Source organism: Geotrypetes seraphini, chromosome 1 (assembly GCF_902459505.1).
Source record: "Geotrypetes seraphini chromosome 1, aGeoSer1.1, whole genome shotgun sequence".
NCBI lineage: Eukaryota > Metazoa > Chordata > Amphibia > Gymnophiona > Dermophiidae > Geotrypetes > Geotrypetes seraphini.
In genome coordinates, this window is record NC_047084.1 from 247,343,308 (window position 1) to 247,360,365 (window position 17,058).

The window sequence follows — 17,058 nt, forward strand, 5'->3', positions numbered from 1 at the left end:
GGGGACGGGTGGGGATGGGTGGGATTTCTGTCCCCGTGCAACTCTCTAGTTGTGACCTGCTTTGTACAAAGCAGGATACAAATAAAAAAATATAAACTAGTTTGTATACATTGAGACAGAAGATTATGGGAGATCTGAGGTGTTTTACCACAAACCCTTATTAAGGGGTCCTTTTATCAAGCTGAGAGAAAGGGTGGCCTTAGCGTGCCTTCATAATGGTTTTTCACAAAATGGCTGATTTTCTTTTTTTTTAAATTAATGGCCATGCTCTAATGTTGGACTCCAGGCACTATTTCAGAATAAGCTTTAGGGATAAGCTATATTATAGAAAAATAAACAAACTTATCGCTTATCCAAGGTAATATCTTAGTAGTAACACTTTTTATAGGTTCTTCAGGTTCATCAGAGGTGATATTCTCCAAACAATGTCAATGGGAGCATATTTCACCATATATCTTCCATCAGTCCAAAGTGTTATATTTTATATTTCTTTTTAACATATTTTAAACTATTCTTTATATGTAGTACCCTTTAAAGTGAAATTTGTTAAAGCATCTGTATTACTACAGTTTCGAAGCTAAAGCACTTATCTGTATTCGTATCGGGGGGGGGGGGGGGGGGGTGAGTGGTACATTCTGCCATTACAGGCTGTCTCAAAGCAATATTCCCTCTATATGTTAATCTTCCCCTTGAGGGATTCCTCAAGGGGATGGATGTGGATGGGTGGGATTCCTCATGGGGACAGGTGGGGATGGGTGGGATTTCTGTCCCCGTGCAACTCTCTAGTTGTGACCTGCTTTGTACAAAGCAGGATACAAATAAAAAAATATAAACTAGTTTGTATACATTGAGACAGAAGATTATGGGAGATCTGAGGTGTTTTACCACAAACCCTTATTAAGGGGTCCTTTTATCAAGCTGAGAGAAAGGGTGGCCTTAGCGTGCCTTCATAATGGTTTTTCACAAAATGGCTGATTTTCTTTTTTTTTAAATTAATGGCCATGCTCTAATGTTGGACTCCAGGCACTATTTCAGAATAAGCTTTAGGGATAAGCTATATTATAGAAAAATAAACAAACTTATCGCTTATCCAAGGTAATATCTTAGTAGTAACACTTTTTATAGGTTCTTCAAGTTCATCAGAGGTGATATTCTCCAAACAATGTCAATGGGAGCATATTTCACCATATATCTTCCATCAGTCCAAAGTGTTATATTTTATATTTCTTTTTAACATATTTTAAACTATTCTTTATATGTAGTACCCTTTAAAGTGAAATTTGTTAAAGCATCTGTATTACTACAGTTTCGAAGCTAAAGCACTTATCTGTATTCGTATCGGGGGGGGGGGGGGGGGGGGGGTGAGTGGTACATTCTGCCATTACAGGCTGTCTCAAAGCAATATTCCCTCTATATGTTAATCTTCCTTTCCAGGTTAACAGATTTCACTATAAAGGGTGCTACACATAAAGTATAGTTTAAAATAAGTTAAAAAGAAATATAAAATATAATACTTTGGACTGATGAAGATATATGGTAAAATATGCTCCCATTGACATTGCTTGGAGAGCGTCACCTGTGACGGTCCTGAAGAACCTGTAAAAAGTGTTATTACTAAGATATTTCCTTGGATAAGCAATAAGTTTGTTTATCATGCTCTAATGTTGCCATTAGCATTTGGCCTTTAACAAAATTAGCGCATGAGTACTTATCACCACCCATTTTGTAGATGGTAAGGCCTCACACACTAATAATTAAGGGCTTCTTTTACAAAGCCTCATTAGCGGTTGCCCTGTGCTATCGGCCCCGAAGCCCATAGAGATTTAAAGAGCTTCGAGGCTATTCCCACGCGACAGCCGCTAGTGTAGCTTTGTAAAAGAGGCAGTAAGTGTGCTAGTATAGATACGCTAACTGATTATTGCAGAAATGTCCACTTTTCACTCACAATACACCCCTTCATTTAAAAAATTTAAATATATTTTAACCATGCAGTTTATGCATGCAAATTGGGATCTTACCATAGGGCGCCTAGGCACGTTTCAAGTAAGCTCTTTAAAGCTGTAGTGTACATTAGCGATTACTGCAACATAGTAAAAGTACCCCCAAATTATTTGTGCACTGACTTCTGGGATATCCTTTAGCCTCACTGATCTGAAAACTACACTTGTGTCAGATTACAAATAAATTCTAATAAGGCACCAAGCGAAAACATTTATTGATGACAATGCAGTGATGTGATAGTATTTTTTTATTTTCTTTAGACTAGCAAAAATGTAACAAAAGTGGATCTCCTAGCCTATGCGAATAGCTTGGAAACAAGTGCTCAAGAATTGGTAAGTTAAAAATGTGTCTTTGCATGTAATATTGATAATACAGGGGCCACTATCAAGCATTACACCTAAGCAAAGGAAGTATGCCTCTTGGAATTTTCTAGTTGAGCTCCCTGTTTGGAAAAACTCAGGAAAGGTGTCAGGAGACCCCTAGGTTAAAAAAAAACTTCAGTTTTGGAGACTAAAGGGTCTTTGCTCCCCCATTACATGGTGTTGGCACAGGGTCTTTGTTGATCCATGCTGGATCTTGAAACCTGGTATATCTGCAGCTGTTATAGAGGCTGGTATGTACTTTTTCTTTCACACCTGGGGGGGGCAGTGACCACTTGGGGAGTGGGGGAGGGCATGTTTTCATACCTCCGGTGCTCATCTGGTCAGTTTGGGTACCTTTTTGGCACTTAGATGCATTGAAAACAGGTCTAGCTCCGGATGTCTAAGTTACATCCAGGACATCTTGGGAAAGATTTGATTATCACCGCAAGTGCTTGGCACGTCCAAAGCCCACATATAACACACTTCCAACATGCCCCCTTGAATTTTGGAATTTTGGACAAGAAGCCTAGCAAGATGTCCAGAAAGCCAGTTTTGAAAATTGACCCTTGGACATTTTGACGAGAAAAACATCTGTTTTTTTAGACATCTTTATGATTTGAAAATGAGCCTCATGGTCTCATTTACCAGCTCAAAAGGAAATCCTTATTGCTGTATTTTAGAATATGTGCAAACATTTTCATGTTTTGGGGGAGACTAGCTAGGTTAGTATTACAGTAATCAAGATGTGATGTAAATATCTCTGTTTATTTTTATTTGCTATACCATCTTATACTGCCAAAGCAGGTTGAAGCAGTTTACATAACATTTTATATAACTAAAGCATGAACAATTGTTGGTCACAGAAATCTATAAATGATTGCACTGAATGAAATTTACAAAGAGATTAGTAATAACATTTGCAAATTAAGGAAGTGTGAAGGTCAAGTTGTAGTTTATTATCTATTATAACACCTGAGTATCTAAACAATTCTTCCAATTGATTGGAGAGCCACCTAAAAGAGGAATTAAAGGTGGTTGTAAGGATCTGTCAGTAATCCAGATAGTTACATATGATGGGTTTAGAATCATACACCCAAACTGGCACTCATCAATGCAAGATCTGTTAACAACAAATCCTTCCTCCTACACGACCTCATCTGTGACAAGACTTGGGATGCCCTCATGATCACTGAAACCTGGCTCCAAGACAATGATGGGATAACACTAGGCGAACTATGTCCTCCAGGCTACCAGGCCCTAGCCTGTTCACGCACCTCTGGGAAAGGAGGTGGAGTGACTACCATTGTCAAGACCTCCGCCACACCTAAACTGATAAACTCCATCAATATTCCCTCCCTAGAAGCACTTGCGTTCACCATAGGCCACAAACACAAAATTGCCCTCATACTCCTCTACAGAACCCCTAGCTCCCCAGCAGATACCCTAGAGACCCTCCTCGAATTCATCACTGAACTATCCATCTCACACAAACACGTGACCATCCTGGGAGATTTCAATTTCCCAGACTACCCCAACACCTCAGGACAAATTGACAACTTCCTCTCCTCCCTCACCGACCTGGGATTTCATCAGGCTATAACCACCCCCACGCACTCAGCAGGCAACATCCTAGACCTGCTCTTCACCCTCAGTGACCCAACTGCAGAGCCCCAACAAACAACTTATACCACCACACCAGTCCCATGGTCAGACCACCACCTCATTGAATTCGAACTCCCACTCGAAACTACCCTAGCCCCGCGTAAAGACCCTACCCCTCCCACCCTACGTCAACTCCCTAACTCAGTCAGCCCTCCAGCCATGGCCGCGGGCATTCGCACCCTAAATGATACCTGCACCCAACATCCCCACTCCATTGACCAGGCAGCCTCCATGGCAGCCGCATAGCACTCCAACATCCAATCCCTCTATAATAGCCTCGCCAAGACAAAAACAACCCAAATAATCACCAACAAAGCACCTGCTCCCTGGTACACCAGTGACCTCCGATCCATAAAACGATCGCTGAGGAAAGCAGAAAGGATCTGGGTCAAACACCCGAACTCGGAAACCAAAGCCCACTGGAATAACATATCCATCACCTACAAAGCTGCCATCCTAGAAGCAAAAAAGACCTACTACTCTCGCCTCCTACAACTAGCCCCTTCTAGATCCAAACAATTGTTCACCCTCACAAACCAACTCTTCACCAGCGCCCAAAGAAAAAGTCACAACAACCAAACAGAACTTGATAGCGAGACTCTCTCGGACTTCTTCCAGTCCAAAGTACAAACCATCCGAGATAATCTTGACACCAACACCAAACCCGCTCCTATTCAGCCCCAACTGATTCCAAATACAAGTTTTCAAGTTTATTATCAAGTTTATTAGGATTTTATATACCGCCTATCAAGGTTATCTAAGCGGTTTTTTACAATCAGGTACTCAAGCATTTTCCCTCTCTGTCCCGGTGGGCTCACAATCTATCTAACCCCACCCTCCGCCGCTCTCTCCCAATTTCATATGGCCACTCATGCCGAGGTTCTCGAAACCCTGAGAGAACTCAAACCCTCCAACACCATCCTCGATCCCTGCCCATCCAGCCTCCTACTGTCCACAGAAGACGCCATGGCAGAATCCATCCTCCCCATCATTAACACCTCTCTAACCACTGGGACTGTGCCCCTCAGCTGGAAGTCAGCTATTATCAAGCCCACTCTCAAAAAACCCACCCTTGATCCTAACAAACCCGGCAACTATCGCCCAGTCTCCAACCTCCCATTTGTCTCCAAACTCCTTGAACGAATTGTGCTCCACCGACTTCACCCCTTCATTGAAGAACAAGCTGCTCTATCCCCTGTCCAGTCCGGCTTCCGAAAAGGCCACAGCACAGAGTCAGTACTCCTTGACATCATTGATGACAGCTGGGCAATACTCGACAAAGGCAGTGATGCCCTACTAGTCCTACTTGACCTCAGCGCTGCCTTTGACACAGTCGACCACCACCTCCTCACATCCAGACTCTATGACCTCGGAATCAAGGACACAGCCCTCCAATGGATCACCTCCTTCCTCTATCAAAGGACCCAGACTGTCCTACTAGTAGACACAAATCTCGCCCCAAGCCTATCAAATATGGTGTTCCTCAAGGCGCCCTTCTATCCCCCCTCCTATTCAACCTCTACATCAGGCCTGTCATTGATATAGCGCAGAAATATAGCATTAAAATCCACTCTTACGCAGATGACATCCAGCTGCTCCTCCCACTAGACGAGAACCGATCGTCCCAAATTACTAACCTCCAACATTGCCTCTCTGATATGAAAACTTGGATGTCAAACAACAAACTTCAACTAAACGCCACTAAAACAGAACTCTTATGGATCAGGAAAAAAAGCACCAAATTCACACGTCCTACCCTAGCATGGGACTCCACTCTACTAACGGCAACAGATCAGGTACGCAGCCTAGGAGTAACCTTAGATGGACACCTATCCCTATCTGCCCACATATCCCAAGTAATCTCCACTTCCTTCTACTACCTCCGCCAACTGAAAAGGATCAAACCCTACATCTCCACACCTGACCTTGCCCAACTCCTCTACGCATATGTCCTCTCCAGAATGGATTACTGTAACTCCCTATTTAATGGACTAACCAAAAATAATCTCAAACGCCTCCAACGTGTCCAAAATGCAGCTATCCGCCTCCTACACAACCTCAACTACCATGATCCCATCTCCCCAGCACTCCGCGCTGAACACTGGCTCCCAATTAGCCAGCGCTGTGCTTTCAAGGCCCTAGCAGTAGCCCACAAGAGAATTTATGCCACCACCCCCTCCTACATAAAATCTAAGCTTCCCATCTACACCCCCACTCGCACCCTCCGCTCAAAATCGGAAATACGCCTATGCATTCCCCCTGGAAGGTCCCTCCTCTCAGAAACTGCCCGCAAACGATCCTACAGCCACTTCATCCCACATCTCTGGAATAAACTCCCCCCCCAACTCAGGCAACAGAACTCTTTATTGACATTCCGTAAAATGGTAAAGACCCTCCTCTTCAACTAAAGATCTCCCTCAGTCTACACCCCCCTCTCTCTTCTCTCCCCTATTTAACTTCTCCTAAATTTCAGTATAGTCCTCTCTTAGTCTGTACTCTGATAAATTGTCTGTACTCTGAAAAATTGTTTGTACCCTGATAAATACTGCACAATCTTGTATGTCCAAGCACCTAAACCTATTGTACATCTTATTTGCCTAATTACTTCTACTGTGTATGTTTACTTGTAGACCGTTCTGAGCTACTGGGAGAACGGGATATAAATCTAAATAAATAAATAAATAAAAAATAAAGGAGGTTCTCAGAGAACCATGAAGAAATTAAATCTGGATAGTGCTGAAAAAGACTGAGATCTGAAATAGAGGGATCAGCATATGAAGAAGAAGGATACCATTAACATAGAAATATGTGCAAATTCCAGAGATCTGGATGATGGTAGCTAGGGAGCCAAGGAATATATGGAAGAGCAAAGATGATAGTATCAATCCATGGGGAACACCACCGGATAGTTTGTGTCAAAGAAATAGATTGTTGTAAAGAAACTTTAAAGGTACATTTTATTAATGGGAGACCGAGACTCCCATGTCGATGGGCGGAATATAACATGGGGCTGGTAGAGTCCTCGTGTCGCCCATCGGCTGGGGGGGGGAGGTTAGAGGGAAAATAATAGGAAGCCAGATAGGGTTTGGGCGGACCCTGGAGGACTAGGCTCCTTCTGAGGTCCTCCAGGGCGGCGTTTCCAACCCACCCGCCCATGATTTGTGGACGGATGTTGGTAGCTTGGAGGTGCTTCTCCCGAGCTACTGGATCATGGGGCTCATCAGGTGATGAGCGTTGGGACGGCAGGGAGCCGTGCCCAGTGGGTCAGGTGACCCGGAAAAGGGGCATGAGGTACATGCCACACCTCTGACTCTTGCTGTGGTGGAGGGGTCGAGGGAATAAAACTCATTTCATGTGGTAGCTCAGGAGGAGCTCTTTTATATAATGTTAATAAAGTTAATGAAGTTGAGATGTTGTTATGTTTATGGTAATAAACTGAGCTTCGGCTAAATTTTACCAACCAGATGACTACAGTGTGTTTTTGGGTAAAAGTAAAGGGGAGGATTATGAAGGAAGTGGGTTAAAGTATTTAGGCTGACAGCAGGGCCTATCCAGATCCCACTGTTATTAGATATTTTGTATACTGCCTATCAAGGTTATCTAAGTGGTTTAGACATTTGGAACTAGACCTGTTTTAAAAGCGTCTAAGTACCACAAAGGTGCCCAAACTGACCAGACAACCACTGCATGCATCAAGGTAAAACAACCCCACACTTCCCCAATGCTCACTGACCCCCTTCAACCACACAAAAATGAGAACAAAAAGGTACGTGCCTGTCTCTAAAACAGCAGCATCCGATATGGGGAAGCCTAGTAGAGCTGCACACGGGTGTCTTAAATTGCCTAGTGGGTGGACTAGTGAACCATAGAGAGGAGGACCTAGACATATAAGCCACTCTAACCACTACATTTATGGTAGAAAGTGTGAGCCCACCCAAACCCTATATAGGTATCACCTACAGCCATAAGTGCTATTGGAGTGGTACACAGGTGAATATAGTAGGTTTGGTGGGAGGGTGGCTCACCATAAATTATACAAGGGTTATAGTGAGATATACATCTGGCACCCTTTATGTGAAGTCCACAGCAGTGCCCTCTAAGGCAGCCTAGACATCCCAGTGATCAAGACATCTAAATAGATGAAATATATATTTGAATGTCCAGCAATTTGCCATTCGAAAATGGCCATTTTTGTTTCTCGAACTCTGGATGTCCAGCTGGAAATGTCCAAGTTGGACTTAGACTTTTTTTTTTTTCAAAAATGCCCCTCCCCATGAAATAACACAAAACCCTGCAAAAAGACACCCAGAACCTATACAGGAAATATACCATAACAGCTCTAAAACCTATAAAAGACAGTGCTATAAATATTACATTGGACCCTAGAATACCATTGTATCTACTACTGGGAAAGAAACTGGACTTGCATATTCAGAATAGCGACAGACCCTCATAGGAAACAAAATATACACAAAAAACATGCAGATAATAATTGAAATGGTGCCCCCCCCCCAAGAAAGACAGACTTTATAAGCAGTGCAAATACTGATAAAAGAGAAACAGAAATGCATTTTCTCTTTTACTCTGCAAAATACAAAAATAGAAATAAAATGTATATTTCACAAAGCAGTCCTTTAAAAGTATTTAAAAAAATAATTTTTTCTTTTCTACCTTTTTTTGTCTAAGCATTTTATTTTTGTAATTGAGCTTGTCCCAATATCTCTTCCACTTTCCACATGTTGGTCTTCTCCTAAAATTTTTTTCCAGATTGGCTTTTCCATTTCATCTTTTGCCTTTTGTTTTCTTCCCTTCCTTCTCTACATCTGTCTGGCATTGATATTTCATTTTATTATTTTTTTCCCACTTTTTCCTTCTCTGGGTTTATGTCTCTTTCTCTCACCCTCTAGTCCTTAAATCTTTCTTTTCTCATCTACCTACTGGCTTTTACCTACCTCTCATTCCCTCTCCAACACTCCCTTTGCCCCCTCTGTGTTTCCCTCTCCCCCACTTCCTTAGTCCCCCATTCCCATCCTCTGTACTCACCCTTTTAGCCCTCATCTACCCTCCACTGCATCTCATCACCCTATGTCTGGGCTCCATCCCTGTCTCTCTTTCCTTCCCTTGCCTCCAAGGCCATTCTTATATCTCTTACCCTGTACCCCATGTACTATTGTCTTTCATTCACTATCTTTTTAACCCCATTTCTACCCTCAATCCTTTCAGAGACCCATCTCTTTCCTCCCCTGTAAACCCCTCCCCTGTAAACCCATCTCTTTTCAATTATTCTCATCCTTTCTCCAGTCTTCCAGATCATCGTGGGATACTGAGAAAGTATAGAAACCCAACCAGGTCGTGCATGTGTAAGACCGGAGGGCTAGGACTTCGATGGGAAGATAAGACTCATCAGGAAACCAAGGTGGCATGGGGGCCCCTTCTGATGATTTAGACAGGTCATGACCTGTTTGGGCCGCCGCGGGAGCGGACTGCTGGGCTAGATGGACCTATGGTCTGACCCGGCGGAGGCACTGCTTATGTTCTTATGTTCTTATGTCTGTCTTTTCCCATGTCATCCCCTTTTCTTGCCTCTCTTCTCTTATCCATCATTTCACACCCTCATTCATCTTCCCAACCCATTAATATATCTCCACTCATGCTTAAAACTACCAAGTATTCACTAACTCTTCAAAATTGTTACTCTATATCAGGGGTGTCAAAGTCCCTCTTTGAGGGCCGCAATCCAGTTGGGTTTTCAAGATTTCCCCAATGAATATGCATGAGATCTATTTGCATGCACTGCTTTCATTGCATGCTAATAGATCTCATGCATATTCATTGGGGAAATCCTGAAAACCTGACTGGATTGCAGCCCTCGAGCAGGGACTTTGACACCCCTGCTCTATATCTCTTATCCATAATTTCCTTCTCTGCTCCCCAACACTCCCATTCAGTCACCAAAACCAGTCATGTTCTACTCTGTTCCCCTTCCCCCCCCCCACTCTAGTCATATCCATCTTCTGAATCTGTCCCTCCTCTTAGTCATCTTCTGCTCTATTCCACTTCTCCCCCTCACCACTAATCCCATCCAGTTTCTGCTCTGTATCCCAGCCTCACCCAGCCAAACCCCTAGCCCCATCTTCAGTTTATTTCCCCTCATAGTCACACCCTCTAAATACATATATATTCCTAGCCCCTTCAACCTTCTACTCCATTCATTTCCCTTCCACCCACACTCTCATCCATCTTTTATTCCATTCCTCTTCCCTTCACCCACAACCCCTAACGTTATCCATTTTCTGCTCTGTTCCCCTTTACATACACCCCTTAGCTCCATCCAACATCTCCTCCTTCCCCCTCACCCTAACCCCCATCTATCTTCTGATTTCCAGTACTTTCTATATGACTTTTTTCTCACTCTGTGCCCACTGTTATTCTCCCTATTGTGTCTCCCTATTTCTCCTCTCCATCACCTCCCTCTGTGTTCCTTTCCCTATTTTCCCACGTTCAGTATCTGTCCTCTGTGTTCCTATCCCTCCTCATTTTCTTCCCCCTTCTTTCCCCCCTTTCTCCTGCACTCTCACCCCAGGGTCAGCACCTATCTCTCTTCTCTCCCCTGCCCCATCCCCGTAGTACTACATCGTTCTCTCCTTCCTGGGATCACCATTTTTATCAATTTCTCCTCCCCCCTTGAATCCCATCTCTCCCCTCCCCCTGTGGTGTGACATGTCTCATCCAGAAACCTGAAGAGAAACCAAAGAAACACTGTGGAGAGACAATGTTCCTGAATTGGACTTTATTCAAAATGCATAAATGTATAGCAATTCACATAAACACCTTAAAGACCTAGTCCGCTGGGAGCACTAAACCCAACACGGTCCTTGTTTCGACAAACGTGTCTTCCTCAGGGGTCCCTGCTAGTTCTAGGGTGGAAAGGCTAAACAGTCCAAAAAATACAATTGCATAGAAGCTCCACATGAAACACCCTTCAATAACCACATATTCATCCAGAAACTTGTCCAAACCTTTTTTTTAAAAAAATCCAGATACACTACTGTTATCACATCCTCTGGCAACAAGTTCCAGAGCTTAAATATTTGTTGAGTGAAAAAATATTTCCTCCTATTTGTTTTAAAAGTATTTCTTTGTTTGGTAAAAGGGCCCCTGAGTTAGCAAATTCTTAAGATAGCACTTAATCGTTTGAAGAATCACTAAAATATAAAGAGAATGACTCTCTCTCTTTAGTAGCCTTGGGATGTATCTATCTTGGAATATACTCCCAAGGGTAATCATTCTCATCAGCACAGCAACTTTATGTTGCTAAGTTTAAAATAAAATAAAAAGTGCAAATTTAAATACATGATTATATTGAGTACTCAGATAAAATACAGTACCTGTCAGACCTAGATCAATGGAGCTTCCTTTCTGCCAAGCTGACTTGCCACCTAGAGTCTGGAATCAGTGAAGTTTCTGGATTTGGCATAGGCCAGAGACAAAAGAAAGGACGATACTAAAGATTTAAAGTGAGAGTACACTTTGGTTAGAGTTGCCAGATTTTATGATTGTAAAATCCAGACACCCTAAACCCGCCCCCCAGGCCCACCCATCTCCACCCCAGAACCACCCTAGCTCTGCCTCCTGCCCAAAGTGCTGGATTTTGAAAAGCCATCTGGACCCCTGGACATGTCCTCAAAACGAGGACATGCCCGGGGAAATCCGAACATCTGGTAACCCTAACTTTGGTACACGTCCATGCCAGGTTCTGTGGACAACATCACCCATATGTGTGAACGGGTGAGAACACCTGCTACAGATGAGTATGCTGTTTAAAGTTGAGACAAGGATATGTCAAATGTGTGATGTTTAATTATCTTACTGTTCACATGGGGAACAATCACTTCTTCAAATACCTTTCTTCAAACTGTGGTGCAATCTGAAAAAGATTGGATGGCATAAATCTTTTTTCTTTTAGTTTAGAAAGCAGAGTTTTCATCCTTATTGGAAAGAAGTCTATTTTGCTATAACTCTCCTTAACTTAAACTTAAATCTTTTAGAATTTAAAGTCCTTTAAAATTCTTTCATTCATTTACCCGAGCAATATTTGTGATTCTGTTAAATACATTCAGGTTTCATTTGTGACAAATAATGATCCTGAATTATAGCTATTTGTAGTTCTCTGCCATAAATTTAATGTTCACAGAACTTGACTTCTAATTGTCTGAATTGTTCTTATGTCCTATTAGAAGGGATTTCGGTTTCTTTTTATGGTAATTGGTTGTTTTGGTTATCTTGTGTACTGCTTACTGGCAAATACTTTTGTGTCATATTATGAGAGGTTTTTTTCCTTCTTTTCTTTTTTAAAAAGATGTCTTTATCTAATTTCTACTTGGTCTTTCATCCTGATGTATTTATACATGCTCATGTCTATTTATTTTTTTACAGATATTTGAATACCATTTGTGTGACTTTTCTCATGCTTGTACATGTCTGTAGAAACAACTTCATCTTAACATGCAAGTCATAATTCTCTCTACAAAGAATGAACAAAATGCCCAATTATGCAGACATTGCATATAACTGCATTCACTTAATTTAATTTATTTTGTTATGCTTGGAATAGAGGTGTCTGGTAATTAGTGCAGCAGGCAGGGTTCAAAGCACACTTTTCTTTCTGAAACTGCTTGTGGCCTTGGGTAAGTTACTTCACCCACTATCGCTTCAGGTACAAACTTAGATTTCAGGCACTCTGAGTATAGGGAAATAATTGCAGTTCTTCACTCATAACTCAATTTGAGCTTGGATTTCAAAAGATATGTAATTAAATAAAAAACAGTGATTATAAATGCCTAACTTTTATACTACTACTAATCATTTCTATAGCACTACTAGACATATGCAGCACTGTACACATTATATACAACTACTTTTTCTGTCCCTAATGGGCTCATAATCTTAAGTTTTTTTGTATCTGGGGCAATTCAGGGTTTCATCTTAATAGTGTTCCTATTTTACTTTTTTAGGCTTCTTAACTGATGTATTTTACATTTATAGTAACTATTTAATTTAATTTTATGTTATTTTACTCACACTGTATATATTCATTTTCTGTGGTGAACCGCTTTGAACCTTTTTTGGTATAGCGGTATACAAAAATAAATTATTATTATTAAGTGACTTACCCAGGGTCACAAGCTGCAGTAGAAATTGAAACCAGTTCCCTAGGATCTCAGGCTGCTGCACTAACCATTAGGATCCTCCTTTCCATGCAGTTAACAGTTACAACATACAATAAAATACATTCTTTTGCTTTTCAGCCAAAAGGAGCACTAGAAAATGCTTTAAAAGGACACGCAAATATTATTCGACTGATACACCTTCAACTTGTTCTTCCACTGGAGCAAGGCATGGTAAAGATAGTATTTTAATGTCACAGTCTATTGTTTAGACTGGGGTATACTAATGTGCAATTATATTTATAAATAGCAATCTGAGTGTCTAATTAACATATTTTTGTCTTGCTCTTCCTTTCTCATTTAATTTGATTTTACTGTAATATAATCCGCTAAATTGTATTATAGATGCAATCTGTGGTACATCAAGTTTTAACAAATAAAATAAAATAGATATTCTGTTGAGAATATCATGGTTTAAGGCTATTTCTCTGTCTTTATGATGGGAGATTTGAAGATACCTCTATAGGGGAAGTTATTGACATGGACTACCGTTAAAGACGGGTTTATACCACAGCTCACTCTATTTTAGCACAGGCCCCATTATATGCAATGAAACCTAGTTTCTAATAATCTGGGTTAACAATAAAAGAGCCCATTTTAACTCCCCCCCCCTCCTCATATGACCAATCATAGCTCAGAACTTCTTAATACTGGGAGTATAACTTTCTGACCTCATGACAGCTCAAGTAGGAGCCTAATTCTAGCATTTATCAATAGAATGTAGAGATAAGGGCATCCTCATAGTAGAGTAATTGCAGATAATATCTTGTTGAGCTAATCTGTGATAATATAGGATGAATCGAATGATCGAGGGGGTACGAGGTGAACAGATAGTGAATGTTGATAGGATTAAAGGATATATAATAGCAATGGTTGAAAATGGTAGAAAAAAGTAGTTATTGGGTCTAGAAAGAGGCTAAATTGATTGGCTGCAACGGTGCAGTGGTTTGGAGAATTTGGCAACTGAGGAGACATTTTGGGATGGACAGGTGGTGAGGGTGAAGTACTTGTGCGAGATTTTTTTTCCCTCCACACCTCCCTTCTAGTTTTTTTTTTTTATTTTCAATTTTTTGAAAGAGGTTGTTGGGAGAAATTAGGGGTGGTGTGAGTGGTCACAGCTTTTTATTTGGATTTAAAGAATATGGAAGAATGTTATATTCAAACCTGGCTGGGAAAAGGGGGAATTAGGAGGAGTAAGGGAGAATGTGATGGGGTTTGCTCATGTGCGATAATGTCATGGGTTCAGGTGGGTCCCACTGAGGTTGTTATCATGATAATGCTGTGGATATATATGATGGGGGCTTGTTCGTCACTAGCTAAACTGCCAGGGTAGGATAGGGCTCCACTCAGCATGACTTTGTTGGGAAGTTAAGTGTGTTTGACGTTGTTGATATATTTTATGGAACTAATAAAGCTGCAGCCAGTAGTTTTTCCCCAGTGGAATAGGGTTTTGGTGCTTTTGTAATATGAGGATTAATGCAAATACTGATGTCAAACTCTAAAAAAGAAAGACACTGGGATGGATACTCTAAAATTGCCATTAAAAATCCTGTGGGTTGCAGTGGTTCTGGTAAATGGTCCAATTTGAAAACAGCGATCGAAGTTGAAACAATTTCATATGCAAATGAATTTTGTGGAGGTCCATCATAATCGCATCTGATCAGTCATTGGAGAAAGCGACTGATACATGTGTAGGATTACCATATGGCTCCAGAAAAAAAGAGGACAAATTGAGACATCCGGGTTTTACTTCCATTGAAAGCAATGGAAGTTAAACAAGGATGTCTCAATCCATCCTCCTTTTTCTGGAGCCATATGATAACCCTACACATGCACAGAGCCGGAAGGGGAAGCCCTGAACAGCTGAATGGCAGAGAAAGCCTCCTGCTGCTCAGCTGTTCGGGGCAAAAATAATAGTTGGGGTTTTTAATGGCCAAAGATGTGCCAATTTAAAAAAAAGTCATGCTGACAATAATTCCCCTCCCCTCATCTCCCGAATATTAAAAAAAATTGGCAGGAGGGAAGCCCACACAGTCATCACGGGACCTTGCAGCACCTCCCTGCGGCTGCCAGCTCTGCTCCGGAACAAGGAAATGATGTCAGAGGGAATGGACTGGCAGCCACGGGGAGGTGCAGGAAGGTCCCGCGATGACTGATTTTAAAGTTTACTGCCGCTGCTGCTGGTTCAGGAAAGCAGCAGTGGCAGAGTAGGGCAGGAGGTTCTGGACTTGCTGTGCCAGCTGTGCACCCCCTTAGAGCGTGCACCTGGGGCAGACCGTGCACCTGGGGCAGACCGCCCCTCCCGTCCTTGGTACACCACTGCCTCCTACCACATTACAGGTTACTGAAATGTTGCTTTTTCCTAGTGTAAAATATATTAAGTAAACATTATTGCATAGAAATAAGCAGTTTGTTTCTTCTAGCAAAAAAAGGTGCCAATACTGAACTGCCAGGCCATCTTTCAGGGGTGAGGTGATTACCAAAGGACCCATCCCACAATAGCTAGGTCTCCTGCAACCAACCACAGAATCTAAGACAAGGCAGAATTGGTTTGCAGAGCCTGGGCTCTTTCATTAATACTGGAGAACCATGGGTCAATTTTAGCAGGAAATGGAAAAGGTGCCACTACTCAGGCCCCCTGAGTACCCTCTGAACAAAATAAGGACCAACAAATAAGATTTGTTTATCTTTTTCTAGGCTAAATAATATACTATATTTTGTGATGGACTATGAAGAGTTGTATTTCTTTTGAATTATTTCACGGAGGTAATTGTAGGAGCATGGGGGACAATTCCCTAAGGCAATTCCTCACAGAAAGCAGAGGTTTGTGTGTATAAATGAGCTTCTTGAAAATTGCCCACCCCAAATATGTAGTAATTTTGAACAAATAATGCCACTAGATGTAGAAGATTATAGTAGGCACATATAGAGGAAACACACTTTTGCAAATTTGTATACACACTTTTCCCAAGTCAGATTTTCAAAGGGGGAAAGTTTGCCTTTAAAAATTAAGAAAATGCTCTATAATTCAACAGCTAATCACAAATATATTATCAATCCTAGATAAAGATCTTCATTGTTGAATCTTTTTGTATAGGTACAGCATCTGATGTATATGTATATTAAGGGCTCCTTTTACGAAGGTGCGCTAGGGCCTTAACGCGCGCAAAAGCATGCGTTAAATTCCTGAATGTGCTAGCTGCTACTGCCTCCTTTTCAGCAGGCGGTAGATTTTCGGCTACCGCGCAGTAATTTTGTGCATGCGCTAAAAACCATTACGCACCTTCGTAAAAGGAGCCCTAAGTAAATCCCAAAAAGTCAAACAGGACAGAGAACCCACGGGTATAAAACAGTACAAAAGGAAGTGGGTACAGACAATGAGCCCTCCACTGAAGAACACTGATGTAAAACAAACTTATTTATTTATTTTTTTAATTCTTTATTCATTTTAAAATCTTCCAACAAGTGTACAGGAATATATCATTAATAACAACAAAATAACACTTGAAATTCTTTCTATTGTAATCATAATAACATAAAAATTATAACCCGTCCCACCCACCCTTCCTCAATGAATACAATCAAACATATCATAAAAATAAACTAAGCACATTATTTAGTAAAGTTTCCATAACCACCCCCTCCCACCTACGTGTAAATATATCTATCAAAGGAAAATGATGTTTACATATTACAATATCTTTCCAATGGCCCCCAGATCTTTATAAAATTATTATAATTCCCTTTCTGCAAAGCAATTGCTCTTTACATCTTAAAAATATGACAAAGTGAATTCCACCAAAAAG

At 41.3% G+C, this 17,058-nt stretch overlaps 1 protein-coding gene across 3 annotated transcripts in view; it reads left to right on the forward strand.

Annotated features, from left to right (window-relative positions):
• Nucleotides 1-17,058, forward strand: part of PROM1 (prominin 1) — a 170,270-nt gene that overhangs the window by 126,143 nt on the left and 27,069 nt on the right. For all 3 annotated transcript variants that reach the window (XM_033948839.1, XM_033948830.1, XM_033948849.1), the window contains 2 exons: nucleotides 2,262-2,333; nucleotides 13,334-13,426. In XM_033948839.1, the coding sequence (XP_033804730.1) occupies nucleotides 2,262-2,333; nucleotides 13,334-13,426 (165 nt within the window). The remainder of the gene's footprint in view (nucleotides 1-2,261; nucleotides 2,334-13,333; nucleotides 13,427-17,058) is intronic.